Raw genomic sequence first — 14,731 nt, 5'->3', positions numbered from 1 at the left:
AGAAGCCTAGAACTACCAACGGTAAATCTTCATTTCCTCTCCTACCTGACCAGTGAGGCCCCACCTCTGATCATTCTGCACCATCTCTTCCTCCACACAGATGTGAACTGGGCTCATTGGTCCATTTAGGCACCTACCACAGGGCACTGTCCTACTCAGGAAGCCTGACCAACATAAAGGACTATATCAAAAAACTTCTGGTGAGGGAGTTTCTATACCAGAGGTTGAAAACTGGTAGCCACTGAATTGGATCTTGCCTGCAAATGAGTTCTGTTCAGATTGCACAGCATTTACAATATAAAAAAACAATTGCCAATACTTAACATGCATCTGGTAGTCCTGAGCCTCCATCCCACATGACATATATAGGGAACTATTCCACGTGTGGGAAATGTAGCCCAGCTCCCACTCGGAAAAGCCAGTGGGAGCGATGCAGGCAGGACCCACACCCACGGACAGGTTCTCCCATAGGGAATCAGGCCTACATTGTACCTAGGCTGCTATGAGACTTGCTTTTGCTAAAACTCCCTCACCCTGGATTGAGGCAGCAAATGTTTACTGAGTATCTTTAACTTCCTAAAGTATGCGCTAAACTTCCCAAGTATGGAGTGTAACCAGTTCGACCACTTTCCCCCTTGAGCTGTAACATCCTTCTCTTTGAAGTAATTAGCAGCATTCTTTCCTTTGTTGTCTGTAAAAGGTAATCACCTACAGTGAACCTGTGCATAGTAAATGAGGACCATCCTCGATGTAATGTGCCCAGAAAAGCAATAAAAGCCTGTCCAGGCAGGGATCAGGCTCTCTCTTGGGCTTTCTCTGGCCCTCTCGCCCTCTCTCACTTAGAGAGTGGCTATGCCCTCCCTTTTTCTCCACAGGATTTCTGTAGTCCGTGGGAATTTGTCTATTGCTGCCACAGCACATGGATCCCACGGGCCGGGATCTGCATCAGACATACATAGATGGAGCCAAAGAGGTGCTGTCCCATGGGATGGGGCAGGTGTTCTTCACGTAGCCAGCATTCCCACCTGGTCCACTTCATTCTTTGATATGACTCGTTCTTGCAGGATTGAGTTTTTCAGTACCCGCTCTAAACATAAAAGGAAACCAGCTTCCTAAAATCTTGGAGAAGCAATGGAGGAAAAGGAAACAGAATTCTAGTGGGGTAGAAAGAGCAGTGTTCTCTGAGGAGGGGGTGCACCATGGCAGGAGAGATGCCCCAGGAACCACCTTCCTTCATTGTGCTGTAATATGGAAAAGCCCAATACTCTTGCTTTCCCCCTAAAATCTTCTCTAAAATCCTCCAGTGGGTGGGAAAGAGCTGACTACTGCTTTGAACATTATCTGTTTTCCTCTCCACAAGCCACAGTGCCTGGTGCTAACTGGTCCTCCCAGTCAGCATCCATCCCTGGTGGATTTTGTGGGGGCCTTCATACCAAGAACATGTGTCTCATGATCTGTGGGAATGTGGTCTTAGTAAGAGAAGAGAATGGACTCTCAGTGCACAGGACTGAGTACAGGGAAGGAAAATGGATAGAGAGATCAACAAGTCAGTGAGTAAGCTCAGAGAATTTGGAGAGTAGTGAGGGTCAGGTAGAAGAATGCTTTAAGGGAGGGACAGTCACAGACTAAATTTCTGTCTTTCCCTCTTAAGAGTCCCAAGCCACTCAAGGTTCTGAAAATCATGTCAACTGACTAACTGTCTGCAAGATTCATTCCCTACAGTCATATCTAAGCCCAGAGCCTTACGCAGGTCAGCCTGAAAAACTATCACATCTTGTCACCCTGTGCACAAAGTACTCTATCTCCTTCTTTCCTCATTGCTCTCCTTTCAGGTCACAATTTTGGACCTGCTAAAGACCATTGTACTAGACTTGGAATATAAGCACAGCTGTAGGAGGTGCTGATATTTGCTGTGAAGGATTATGTTGGCATTATATAACAAGTGGAGGGCAGAGGCGATAGGGAGATGAAGATGGTCAGAAACCAAGGTAAGATAAAATATAATCATGGTGAAGCCCTGTTCCCTCCAGCTGCCCAGAAGAACCTATGTCCCTAGGAAGGGGAGCTCCCCTCTCTTCAGCTCTCGCTCTTAATCTCTTTTTTTCCCCATAAAGAACTTTGACTACAATTATGATGTCAACCTCTTAAGGATGCCATGGAGGTTAAGCCTGGCTATCCAACATCAAACTCAAAGTGTGTCAAAAAGGGATGGGCCAAAGAGAACGATAAGGTATAAAGGTATAGAAGTTGGCTGTCAGCCCTGGATGGTGTGGCTTAGTGGTTTGAGTGCCCGACTGCAAACCAAAGGGTCGCCAGTTCCATTCCCAGTCAGGGCACATGCCTGGGTTGCAGGACAGGTCCCAGTAGGGGGCACATGACAGGCAACCACTTGATGATGTTTCTCTCCCTCTCTCCCTCCCTTCTGTTCTCTAAAAAGAAATAAATAAAATCTTTTTAAAAATTTAAAAAATTGGCTGTCAAAGACAGCCACAGGAGGTAAGTGAACTTACTTAGTTACCAACAGTTGAATCAGTTACTACAATGTGAAGAAAAGGAATTTTGCTTTGAAGATCCTGTTAAGTTTTCCTGTAACCTTAGGGAGGTGAGGGGAAATCTTTAGTTATCCTTAAATAAATTTGGGTGGCAGAAACGTGAATGAAGAGATACAAAATAACAGGATAAGGGTGAGATGGAGTATGGTCAGGAAGGGTTATGGCCCAATTCCAGAGCAGGGTTTATGGAACTATTTCAGTTTTAATAATAGCACACATCTAACTAGCATACACTTGGGATGTCCTCATTGACTGGGTAGGCTCAACAAAGGATGCAACAAGACAGCAAGCATTCTTTTGTGTTATATCCTACCAATCCCAGTAAATCCAAGGTTTTGGGATACCACAGGAATGGATTCTCAGAAGGGAGAGGAGACTTGTTCTAAAACAGGTCCTATTTTAGGGGAAATAGGTTTGGGGAATGTTGGATAGAAGAGCAAGGTACCCAGTAGTGACTTGTGCAGCATACTCTGCTCCTTGCTAAATCTGGGGTTTCCTTTCTCTGCAGCCAAAAGGCTTTTGAGGACTTGGTGGCCTTAACTGGCTGCAGAAGTCACCACCAAAGAGAGACCTGGAATCTACCTCTATCAATACTCTGGCTCCTTTAGGCTGTATCTCTGAGCAGGACCTGTGGACAAACCAAAAACAGGTATATAGGAACAGGGCCAGCAAGTGGGGCAATTGTCGCAGAGTAGGGACTGACAATGGCACATACCTTGCCCTCTGCTTGCTCTTCCTAGCCCTGTAGTTGGAGGGGCACATGTGTCTTTATGAAGTCCTATAGTGATGTTCCCTTAGGATCCTGCCCTCAGTCATGAGAGTCTAGGAAAACTCCAAACTACAGGGCATAGATGCCAGGGGTAGGGCTAGTCCAATGGTTAGGTAAACTGAGGAACAGGTTCCACTCCCCACACTGCCTTCCATACAGGAGTCTATCTGCAATCTCAGTCAGCCTGTCCAGGGCCCCGACATCCCCTTTTGTCTGCATTCCTGTAAATCACCAGGACATGCTGAACCTGTAAGAGATTAAGACTGAGCTAGGAGGAGGAGCCCACAATTTAGGACTCACAAAGCTATGATTTTAGTCTCTTGACTCCACAAACTTTGAGGTTATTCTTGAGAGGCCTGAAGCAAGAACCCAAACTTTGCTAGTGTAATAAGGCCCCTACTACAGTGCCAAAGAAGGTCCTCACTTCAAGATCCATTCCACCCTAAAATTTTAGTAAAAACTTACACATAAATACCCAAAGCATATGTGTAATAACTCACTTGATTCCCAATTATAAAATTAACTGCCCAAGCCAGAGAGGCAGAGATCATTACTGTTCTTAAATATATTCAAGGAGAGGAATTTATCTTCTTTATAGTTGTATCCCAAACACTCTATCATCAGTTCAAAAGTTTCTGATTTTTTTTAAAGATTTTATTTATTGATTTTTAGAGAGAGGGAAAGAAACATCAATCGGTTGCTTCTTGCACACCCCAACTGGGGACTGAACCCACAACCCAGGAATATGCCCTGTTCGGGAAATGAATCAGTGACCTTTCACTTTGTGGGATGACACCCAACCCACTGAGCCACACGAGTCAGGGCCAAAAATTTCTGATTTTAAACTTCATTGTCTTAGTGCATTTTGAACCCATTTATGTGTCTTTTCTTTGTAAATGAAAAAGTGTTTATCACTACTTTCTACTTAGTGGGTAATCAGAAACTTAACCTTTTTTCTGAAGCTCATAACATCCCAATTTTTTTTTTTTTTGGCCCAAGTTTTACTTTATAGTCCTTTGATTGTCTCTTTGGTATACTTCCCCATCAACTTATTCATCACTCAGCAAATACTAATTGAATGGCCACTCTAAGTCCTGAGAGATAATACAGCAATGAATAAAATAAAACCCCCCTTCTCTCAAGAGTTTATATTCTTTTTGACAATTTATTTTTCAATTATAGTTAATGTACAATATCACATTAGTTTCAAGTGTCCAACACAGTATACCTTATGAAGTGAGCATCCCAAGAGTTTATATTCTAATGGGAGGAGACAATGATTATTAAGTAAAACTTTTAGATTAGAAGTTGGTAAGTGCTATGATGAGAAATAAAACAAAAAGGAGAGCTACAAAGTGTTGGAGGAGTGCAATTTTAAGTAGGGTTGCCAGGAAGTCCTCACTAAAAAAAAAAGCTGAGCAAAGACATACCGACTACAATGGAGTAAGCTACACCTGGAGGAAGAGCTTTCCAGGCAGGAGCAACGAATGTAAAGACCTTGAGGGGTCGGCACACCTTCAGTGTTGAAAGAAAACAAAAAGGCTGATGTTGCTGGAGCAGAGTGAACACGGGAAGTAGCAGGAGATGAGGTCAAGGAGTAAGTGGGGAAGGGTGGGACAGCTCCTGGTGGGTCTCACAGCGCTTTAAAGGACTCCTGTCTTTACTCTAATACAGGAAAACATGGAGGGTTTTGAGTGTAAGAATGATGTAAGCAGGCTTCCATGTTAACACTGTTCCCTCTGGTTGCTGTGTTGAAAACTGACTGTAAGTGGGCAATGGTAGAGCACACAGAGCAGCTACTGCAATAATTCTGTCTTGGTCTAGGGTGGGGGCAGGGGAAGTGAAAAGAAATGGGGTCCTGGATACATTCTCAAGGTAAAGTCAACATGACTTGAGAAATTGGAGATGAAAGAGGTGTCAAAGATAATACCAAGGTGCTATGACATGAACGCCTAATGGGATGGAGTTGCCATTAACTAAAATAGGAAAGACAGCAGCAGTTACGTTGGGGAGAAAATAAGTTCAACTTCAATATGTTAAATCTGAGATACCATCCAAGTCCAGATACCAATGGGCATCTAGCTACTCAGGACAGAAGTCCAGTTTGGAGCTAAAAAATTGGGAGTCATTCACATTAAAATGGTTTTAATGTATTAAGAGTGAATGAAATCACTGCAGGTATATGTGTAGAAAAGCGGTTCAAGGACTGAACTCTAGACAGTTCATAGGTTGTAGAGAGCAGGAGAAACCAGCAAATGAGACTAAAAGAGAGTAGTCAGTGAGCTAGGAGGCAAACCAGAGCATATGCCCCAAAGCCAAGTAAAGAAAAAAAATGTTTTTTTGTTGGGGAGGCAAATGCTGACAGCCGATGTAAAATGAAGCAGAATGTGCCATTAGATTCAGCTTTGTGCAAGTCACTGGTAACCATGATAGAAATAGTCTGGGGGGAGTGGACTAAGTAAAGAATTGCTAACAACTTTTAAGATGTTTAGCTGTAAAATGGGGCAGAAAAATGGGAAGCAACTGCAAGTGGCAATGGGGCTTAGGGGGTTCATTTGTAAGATGAGAAAAAAGATAGTATTTTTGTGTGCAGACAGGAAGATCTAGGAAAGAAAGGGAAATACTGATTACAGAAAAGGAGTAGTATATTATTCAGAGATGCCCTTAAAAGCCAGAGGATGGGGTCTACTGCTTGAGTATTTGGAGAGGAGCATGGGTGGTTTGTTTATGGCAGGGTTTTTCAACCTTGCCAGCAATGACATTTTAGCCCAGATAATTCTTTGTTGTGAGGAGCTGTTCTGTGCATTATAGGATATTTTGCAGCATCTCTGGCCACAGCCCAGTGGCACTGTCTCCCAGTTGAGAACCACTGGTACACAGACACAGGATAAAAAGCAGAGTATAGCGGTATAAATGCTGGGAGATGATTAAATGTAGTGGTGGGAACTTGTGAATATTTTTTGATTGTTTCTATTCTTTCACTAAAATAAAAACCAAATTAAGAGTGAGAATGGGGAGAGTTGTTGGGGATTTGATAGGTGAGAGGTATGAGTTATCAGAAAAGAGGTCAAATGAAAGGACTGGGGAATATTATTAGCTGGCATAAAGGACCCACTTAAGTTTCATGGTGAATTTAACAAGTCAGCCTTCTGGCCACCCCCTTCTGCTGCATGGGTCTAGGCGTAAAGTATGTGAAGAGTTGAGTATTACAAAACTGAGAGAGGGAAGTGAGGTGAAGCGTCTGCAGCATAGCGCTCACAGAACTTAGTTGGAGGAGGGAAATGAAGACATGGAGGGGATGAGGTCGGTGGAAAGATCAGCAGATTACAGGTCTTGGTGATGGGATGAATTGTTGGACTCAGTGCATTAAAGGGGACAAACCGGGAAGATAGGAGGTCATGGTGGGAGAGTGGGATGTTTGAGAGTGAGATGTGGAGTGGTCGTGGGTCTACAATATGACCAAGGGAAGAAGTGGTTGAAGTCCGGGGTGAAAGATGAGATTACTGAAGGAGCAAAGAACTGCGACCAGAGCATCAGAAAGTTAATTCACATGTCATGAAATGAAGATTCATGACAGGAGTGGTATTGGCATGGTATAGTGTAATGACAGGTGTTTCAAAGCTGAAGTGTGTTAGGAATAAGAGAGAATAGTCTAAACATGGTTTAAGGAAAAAATGAGGAAAGCCCTGGCCAGTGTGGCTCGGTTAGTTGGAGCATCGTCCCATACGCTGGAAGGTTACAGATTCGATTCCCAGTCAGGACACATACCTAGGTTGTGGATTATTGTGGCTTCCCCAACAATCCCTGGTTGGGGAACCTACAAGAGGCAACCAATCAATCTCTCTCTCAGGTCGATGTTGCTCTCTCTCTCTCTCTAAAAACAATGAAAAAAAAAAAGTCCTCAGGCTGGGATTAAAAAAAAAGTTAAAGGTCACGATGCCATTAATTCTGGTGGGTGTGGTAGGGAGGGATGTTGTCTGGGGCCCCTCTTCAAGCTTGCCAAGAGAAGTACATGTAGAAATAAGTGTATGGAGGAGGGACAGTACTTTTTTTTGTGGTATAAATTAGTATACAATTAGACCTGGTTCCAGGCTACTTTGAGGGAAGTCCTGAGCACCTACTTCAAAGAATTTAAATGAGACGATATATATAAAGCAAGTTAGCGCAAGGCCTGATACTAAAATATTATTTATGGTAACACCATTGTTAAGGGGATGTTACAAGAGTACCTAAAGTATCCCCTCAATCTTAGCTCCAGAGTAGCAACCCCTAACACTACCTGCACAGCCAGCCAGGACACTGCTGACCCTTCCTTGCCTCCTCCTGTTCACCCCACCACCAACCATTTATTCAGTGCCATCCGTATATTATTCCTGAGCAACACAAGCTGATTACCAACACAGAAAACCAAGAGTATTTTATTGCTGAGTCATCTTTAGGTTCAAATACTGGGAGGAGGGGCCCACACCCCCGGCCAGGACTTCCACCGCAGGACAGAGATAATGGGTCTGCTTAGGGCACTGTCTACTCTGATCCTGTTAACCTCCTCAGTCTCTCCAGGTTACTTCTACTTCATCTGTCCGATACCTGTGAAAAAACAGAAAACACCTGGTGGATGGCTATCCCTTAGCATCTTCCATTCTTCTCTGCCCTCATGATTCTGACCCCTCTGCTGTCCTGATTTTTGCCTACCTCCCATATAATCCTATCTACACCCCCCCCCCCCCCGGGTACCTCTGTGTGACTCCAGAATCACTGAGGGGTGTCTTGTGTCCAGCCCGAAACATCTCCCAGCCAGCCTGGGCTATCATGGCTCCATTGTCAATGCAGAATCTAGAAAGGAAAAGAGATAGGAAATTTGGGATCTGAAGGCAGAAAATCACAGCAATTGGAGAAAAAAAAAAAAAAAAACATGAAGAAAGGACAAGGGCCTTTACCTCTCATCTGTGGCAAAAAGTCGGGCTCCACGTTCCTGGCACATTGTCTCCATCATTTCCTGTAGCCTCATGTTACCTACAAAGAGGTAGTGGGTAGGGTTACTTAGTTTAGCCATTTCTCTAGTCTAGCTGTAGACTGCATGCGCATTTACTTAGGAAAATGAAGTTGGGATCCTAGGGGGGAAGGATTGGGAAGTATAGAATAAGAAATATAACTAGTAATCTCTTAGAAAGTTAAACTATCAGGAAGAAGATGCACATGCCCAAGAATAGGAAAGAGGAACACAGTCTAATGATACATACACCCCACACCTCCCACGATGAGGGCCTCCTGGGAGCTACAATGCGCCATGGCCCGCTCTGTGATCTCTACCAGCATCGCAAACACGGTTTCCTGTGGGGGATGGACAAGATGCAAACATCAGAGGGAATCCCAGCTTAGCTCTATTGTATAAAAACTCCTCTAGCCCCAACACTCTGTCCCAGCCTTTTATTCCATTACCTGCAAGGAGAAACATAGGTCCTCAGGAGTACACTCGCCAGTGGCCAGCATCCGCTGGGCTGCATCCTATAATTAAAGGGGAGAACAGATAAAACAATGACTAGTGAGTGGTTTGGGAGATGTTATGAGAGTAAAATTAGTGCACCTGGAGAATCACCATGTTTCAGCACAATTCAACTGGCCAGCACATCCCATACCACGCTCTGTCCTTCACTGGCACCAAACTACAGAACGGGCAGCATTCATTCAAGATTCAATAATTATGAATACCTGCCCTGGCACCACCCCCCAGCCCCTCCCTTACTCTGCTGAATCTGTCTCCATCACACTTACTACTACTTAACCCTTTATATTTTATTATTTTCCCCTATTTCTTCCTTTTTTTCTCCCTTTTATCTGTCTCCCTCTGTTAGAATGCAAGCTCCAAGCAGGCAGGGGTTTTTCTTTGCTCCATGCTATATGGCTATTGTCTAGGGCAGTACCTGGCACACAGAAGATATACAGTAAATATTTGCTAAATGCATTCATTTAGCATCTATTATGAGCTAGTACTGTGCTATATACAGGAAATACAATGGTGAGCAAAACTGACATGCTTCATTAAAAAGCATGCAAGTGCCCATTTCCTCTTCTCCCACACTCACCTCAATGAAAGACAGGATCCCTGAGAATGAGACATCCATCCCCTTTACAGTGTATGGCAGCTCCACTAGCTTCTTACCTCTGTGTGGAAGTGAGTGTACGAAGCACTAAGCCTGCAGTCAGCTGGCTTCTCACCCTCCAACGCGCCTCCCAAACCTCATTAATATCTATACAGGAAAATCCCCGAAGGCCCACCAGTCAGGCTCCTTCCACCTTATGTCGCCTTACCGCTTGGCCATCTGTTCGATGTTGTAGCCTGGACTTGGGTCATTGGAAATCTAGTACAAGGAAAAAGAAAATAAAGTCAGATATCCAGGAAACATAAGCTAATTTACTACTTTCTCTCTCCCCTTCCATGGCTCCCCAGAAACTCATCCCCATCTTATGCTCTCTGTAGCCCAAAGGCTTACCTTCAGTACTCGAGCAAAACGATCCAGACAATTACCCACAGCAATATCGATGGTTTCCCCAAAGATGCGGTACCGATGTTCTGAATATGCAATCACCTATGGGTGATGAGGATGTCCATGAAACCTCAAGTCTGTGAAGAGGAGTATTTGGCTTTGGGGAAGAGCAGAGGATTATCATGGCCACTAAAGTGTCCAAAAAGAAATGGAGGAAAAGTACTTTGCCAAACCCTGACTGGGTCTTTTTTATAGCTGTGATCTGAGAAGAAGCTCACATATATCTTGAGTAGTCCCAGAGCAGATTCCTAGTCTACACTAGACAGTCTAGGTCAGGGCAGAAGCAAACTGTCATTTCAAATACACTGTCCTAGCTTATTGGTTCCTGACATATCACTTAAAAGCAGTCTTGACAGTGCAGACTAGGGAACAGGCTTTCCTGCTTAGAGGTAGGGAACCAGAGTCCCTTTAGAGTATCCTATCAGGGCAGAACTATTTGTAAACATAAGGGACAGAGTTGAAAACCTCAAAAGTCCCATATTGTGTCGGACTAATAGCTGACCCCACTCAGCACTGGCAATCAACTTATATCCAGTCTTCATATGTGACCAACTTCTAGTACAGAAAATACCACCCACTGACATACGTGTTCTACATTTCTAGCAGGAAGTGCTGCCTAGGGACCAAAGAAGTCCTTTCCCCCCTGGTGCTGCTCAGGATTTCCTTCTGTTCTGATGTGGACTTTACTGTGCAGTCAAAAGGCTGGTAACAAAAGGGGAAGGAAAAATACCTGCCTTTGTTCTTCTATCATCTACTCCTTTCCATCCAATCATCTTCCCTGCTTTTACACCACAGCAGGGAAGAGGAAAAGAGAAGACCTGATCACTGCTCCTCTTAACTCCTATAAGCCTTCATCCTACTCCCCACACCCCAAGTCCCTGACCTTGCATGGCATCCTTCAGGCCTCAACCAGCTACGTGCCTTCACCTATTCAAGTTCCCACATCGTTTTCATGGGAATGTATGCTTCACCTTTAATAACTGTTTCACACAATGCAGTTTTAGAACATAACCCCTTCTTAGGCTGGGGACAATGACTATTTCTGACAATAACTCCATCAGGTGTTCTTTGGGAAAAAAGGTGGAGTTCACCAGTCCCAACCTAAACAGGTCTTGTAAAGGTATCCCCAACAACTCTGGCTTGCCCTATAAACTTAAAATGTCTTCTACCATTTATAAAGTGTTTTAAAAATTATAGTTTCAGCCCTGGCTGGTGTGGCTCAGTGTATTGAGTGCTGGCCTATGAACCAAAGGGTCGCCAGTTTGATTCCCAGTCAGGGCATATCCTTGGGTTGCCGGCCAGGTCCCCAGCAGGGGGCGCATGAAAGGCAACCACACAGTGGTATTTCTCTCCCTCTCTTTCTCCCTCCCTTCCCCTCTATCTAAAAAAGAAAGAGAGAAAAAAAGAAACCTTTATTAATAACTATACTTTCACACCTTAGAATAGCAACTTCTATATATTTACTACCAGTAATGCAAAACAAAACATGTATCTATCATAAAAAAACAAATTGGGTAGTGTCCCTTAGTTTTAATTGCTAAAATCTGTACAAACAATAAGCTTCAAAATAATGACAGTGAAAATTCTTTAATTATTTTGAGGGCTTCAATCCTTACCATTCTTTCCTTTTGGAAGGAAATCCTAAGAAATTCATCATCTTTATAATCACACATATAAAAGTCATTTTATGTTCTAATCATCCCACCCAAACCTGCAGTGTTACAAACTCTGTTGTGGACTTTCTAGTGTAAAACTTTCTAGGTTCTAATGAGCCCAGCTTTGTTTTTGAAGTTCTTGCCACTCAGGTAAAACATGAAAGGTGTTTGTACAGTACCTCAGAAATTAAGAAGAAATGGTGAAATATTTTAAATACCTGCGTATTTCCTCCACTAACATACAGGACAGTTGGGTTGGTGGCTCCAGTGATGAGGCGGCCCATTTCAATGTGGCCTATACAGTGGTTCACACCTAGCAATGGCTTATTCCACAGCTGAGCCACAGTACGGGCCACAACAGCCACAGAAACCAGTGGGGCACCCATGCCAGGGCCTAAGGAGATAGAAAGGGGAGTTAAAATCCTTTAGAGATTAGTAAAAACAGAGCTGGAGGAAGCAGGGGTGTGAGAGTGGGGTAGCAATAGTGAGGGTGGCAGAAGCAAACTGCAGACTATTCTGACATAGCCAAGCTCTCGGTATATTCTTCCACTGACCACCACTCACCCAGCCATACCTTTGGTGTAGGCAATGCAGTCAATATCCTGGGAGGTTAATCCAGCCTCTGTCAGTGCCTCCTGCAGCAGGTCCAGAATAACGGCTCGGTGGTGCCTGGCAGTATCACCTGGAAGAAATCCTAAGAGATAAACACAAGTCAGACATCATAGGGTTTTTCTGTAGCAAAGGTAGGCAGAAATCCAAGACAGGTGTTCTAGTAGTAGAAAGAGTTGCTTTCACTCTCCTCAAGCATCCTTTCTTCCAGGTACTCAGATACCATTTCCATCCTGTTCAGCCAGGTCTGAACAGCCCCCCTCAGAAATGCCCTTCTTCATACGCCTACTCAGGCTTCAAGACTCAATAGCTCATACCCTTTGGTGATTTTATTTGACCCTACAAACCCTCTGCATTACCACATCGCTGTATTTAACAAACTATTTAACCATGTCTAGTATTTTCATTGTGACCATGTTTGTTGTAGCATCTTTGCCACAAGCATTTCCTCCACAAATATTTTTGCAGCACAACTAACAGGCCTTAAGGCAATTTCAAAATAAAGATAAAATAACAAAAAATACAAGGACACTGAAACATAAAAGTAACAAAAAATTTTTTTAAACTTTATTGTGAAAAATGAAAATACATTGTCTTTTGTTCATAGTATTATATATATATTTTTTGGCTTGTTAATTTCAACTCCTTATTTGGCATCACAGTTTTTCTTTTTCGCTATAATTCTTCCTTCATTAAAGGAGGTATCAGTTTCAGCTAAAGAAATTGGTAATTAACGTTCTCGAAGACTGTTGGAGTCCACCTCTTTTATGTTTGCCACTGCTCGGGAAACTTTGTTTTTGATGGGTGGAAGGGAAGACTGTGCTCACAAACCATTTGCAAACAGGTAGGTTATCATTTTCTAGGAGAGTAAGCAGTCTGGCTTTCAGCTGTGTGATCTGGCTTATACATTGTTGTCATTGTCCACTGTTTTAAGACTACCACATCTACTCATCACTGTTGAGGCCATTATGAAAACTATGATTTATTTAATATAAAAGCAGGAGTAACTGAGACAACTTCCTCAATGGAGAAATGAAACCAAACTGTCAACCAGTGATTTTAAACTTTTATGGTGAAATTGCCTTGTGGTCAATTATTTATGCAGTGAAAATGCTTGTCCAAAATACCCAGGACCATATTTAACATGTAACAATCACAGCCTCATAATTGGCTATAGTTTCCCCGGTTTAACTCTGAGCATCTCAGAACTTTGGCTATCTTATTCACCTTTGTATTCCTGGTGCCAAAATGCCTGTTAGAGTGACTGCTAAACATACATATATTTCTATTGAGTAATCTGTCACAACATCACCTGTTCAGGGAGGCTTTTCAGGTTTGTGCAAATCAGTTGCATACATATACACACACAAATGTTTTGGGGGACGGGAGGCATGATGTATCATAACCTATAACATTTATTAAAAGTTGTAATATGACTGGTCCTTTAATTCTCAAGACCCACCGATGCAGGTATTATTCCCATTTTTAGAGTAAGTAAGCCCCAAAATATATACTGAACGTGAATATTGCAAAGCCAGGCAGTTCTGTCTGGTATCTAAACTGGGAGTCTCTACACTCATTCTAGAATATTTTGATTGCATCTACTTGTTATGTTACACTATTTACCGTACTGTAAAGTTCTGTTTACGTGTCTAACTCCATAGCAGGCTCTTCACATCTGCTTTTGTATGCATCTATTTTTGTAGCCAATAGCAAGCTGGCTGATCGATTAGCAGGAGTTCAATAAAGGCAGCGGAACCCTGAAAACCCAGGTCCAAGTGCCTGTAACTCTTCTATCCATTGACTTTGTGACGTTAATAAACGGCCACAGAGACTCGGACAATACGCTCGCTCCACGCCCTAGTTCGCTAGTGTTTAATAAGATGGCAGATGATGCTGGGTGGAGAAGCGCGCTGCAAACTCAAAGTTCCCCGCTCACCTGTGCCCGGGGGTGTGACGTAAGTCCGCCGCGGGTTTGCCAGGACCTTGCCATCCCGAACCACTCCCACGCCAATCTTGTTGGCGCTGCCTTCAAAACCCAGTACCGTTGGCATGCCCGAAGCTGGGAGAAAACGCCGGCAGGGCTCCTAGCTACCACAGCAGTCGTGGGATCCTCACCAGTCCGTGCTGAGAGCAGATGCCGGGGCGCAGAGGCAGAGGACCAGCCACTACTACTAGGCGGCCGGGCACACCCACCCAGGAACCAAACTCCCGTGCGCCAGCGCCAACCCGCCTCCATCGTCAAGGTGACCCTTCAAGGCCCCTTCAAGGACCAGTCTTCCTAACTTCCAGGGACGCTCTGCCGGCATCTGTTCTTTACATTCCTATCCGTTCCTTTGCCTGTCTGCGGTGGTCTAGCGCAGACTGCTCCATGGATTTTTTTCTGTCTCGCACAGGGCCGGATCTTTGATCAAGGTGGCAAAAAGGAGTCGTACAGCCGGCACATGCATAAACAGCCCAAGAATGGAGGATTGGGGCCTTTAGTCCTCTGGAGGGTAGGCCAATGTTCTCAGTCACGTGGGGCTAGACCGACTAATCACCTCCATTCCTCCATTACGCGATGCTACCTCAGACCACGTGACCACGCCAGTTACCATCACC

General features: G+C 43.9%; 1 protein-coding gene across 1 annotated transcript; it reads right to left on the bottom strand.

The window, feature by feature from the left end:
* Nucleotides 1-7,712: 7,712 nt before the first annotated feature.
* OSGEP (O-sialoglycoprotein endopeptidase) lies at nucleotides 7,713-14,572 on the bottom strand. Its single transcript, XM_024567842.3, has 11 exons — nucleotides 14,070-14,572; nucleotides 12,096-12,215; nucleotides 11,740-11,915; nucleotides 9,813-9,908; nucleotides 9,631-9,680; nucleotides 9,405-9,483; nucleotides 8,761-8,826; nucleotides 8,562-8,652; nucleotides 8,259-8,334; nucleotides 8,056-8,154; nucleotides 7,713-7,908 (listed from the first exon to the last, which is right to left on the bottom strand). Exons 1-11 carry the CDS (start codon nucleotides 14,182-14,184, stop codon nucleotides 7,869-7,871), a joined length of 1,008 nt encoding a protein of 335 aa, XP_024423610.1. The 5' UTR covers nucleotides 14,185-14,572; the 3' UTR covers nucleotides 7,713-7,868.
* Nucleotides 14,573-14,731: the final 159 nt, after the last annotated feature.

The sequence above is a fragment of the Desmodus rotundus genome, chromosome 7, assembly GCF_022682495.2.
Source record: "Desmodus rotundus isolate HL8 chromosome 7, HLdesRot8A.1, whole genome shotgun sequence".
NCBI lineage: Eukaryota > Metazoa > Chordata > Mammalia > Chiroptera > Phyllostomidae > Desmodus > Desmodus rotundus.
This window is presented reverse-complemented; position numbering and strand designations above follow the sequence as displayed.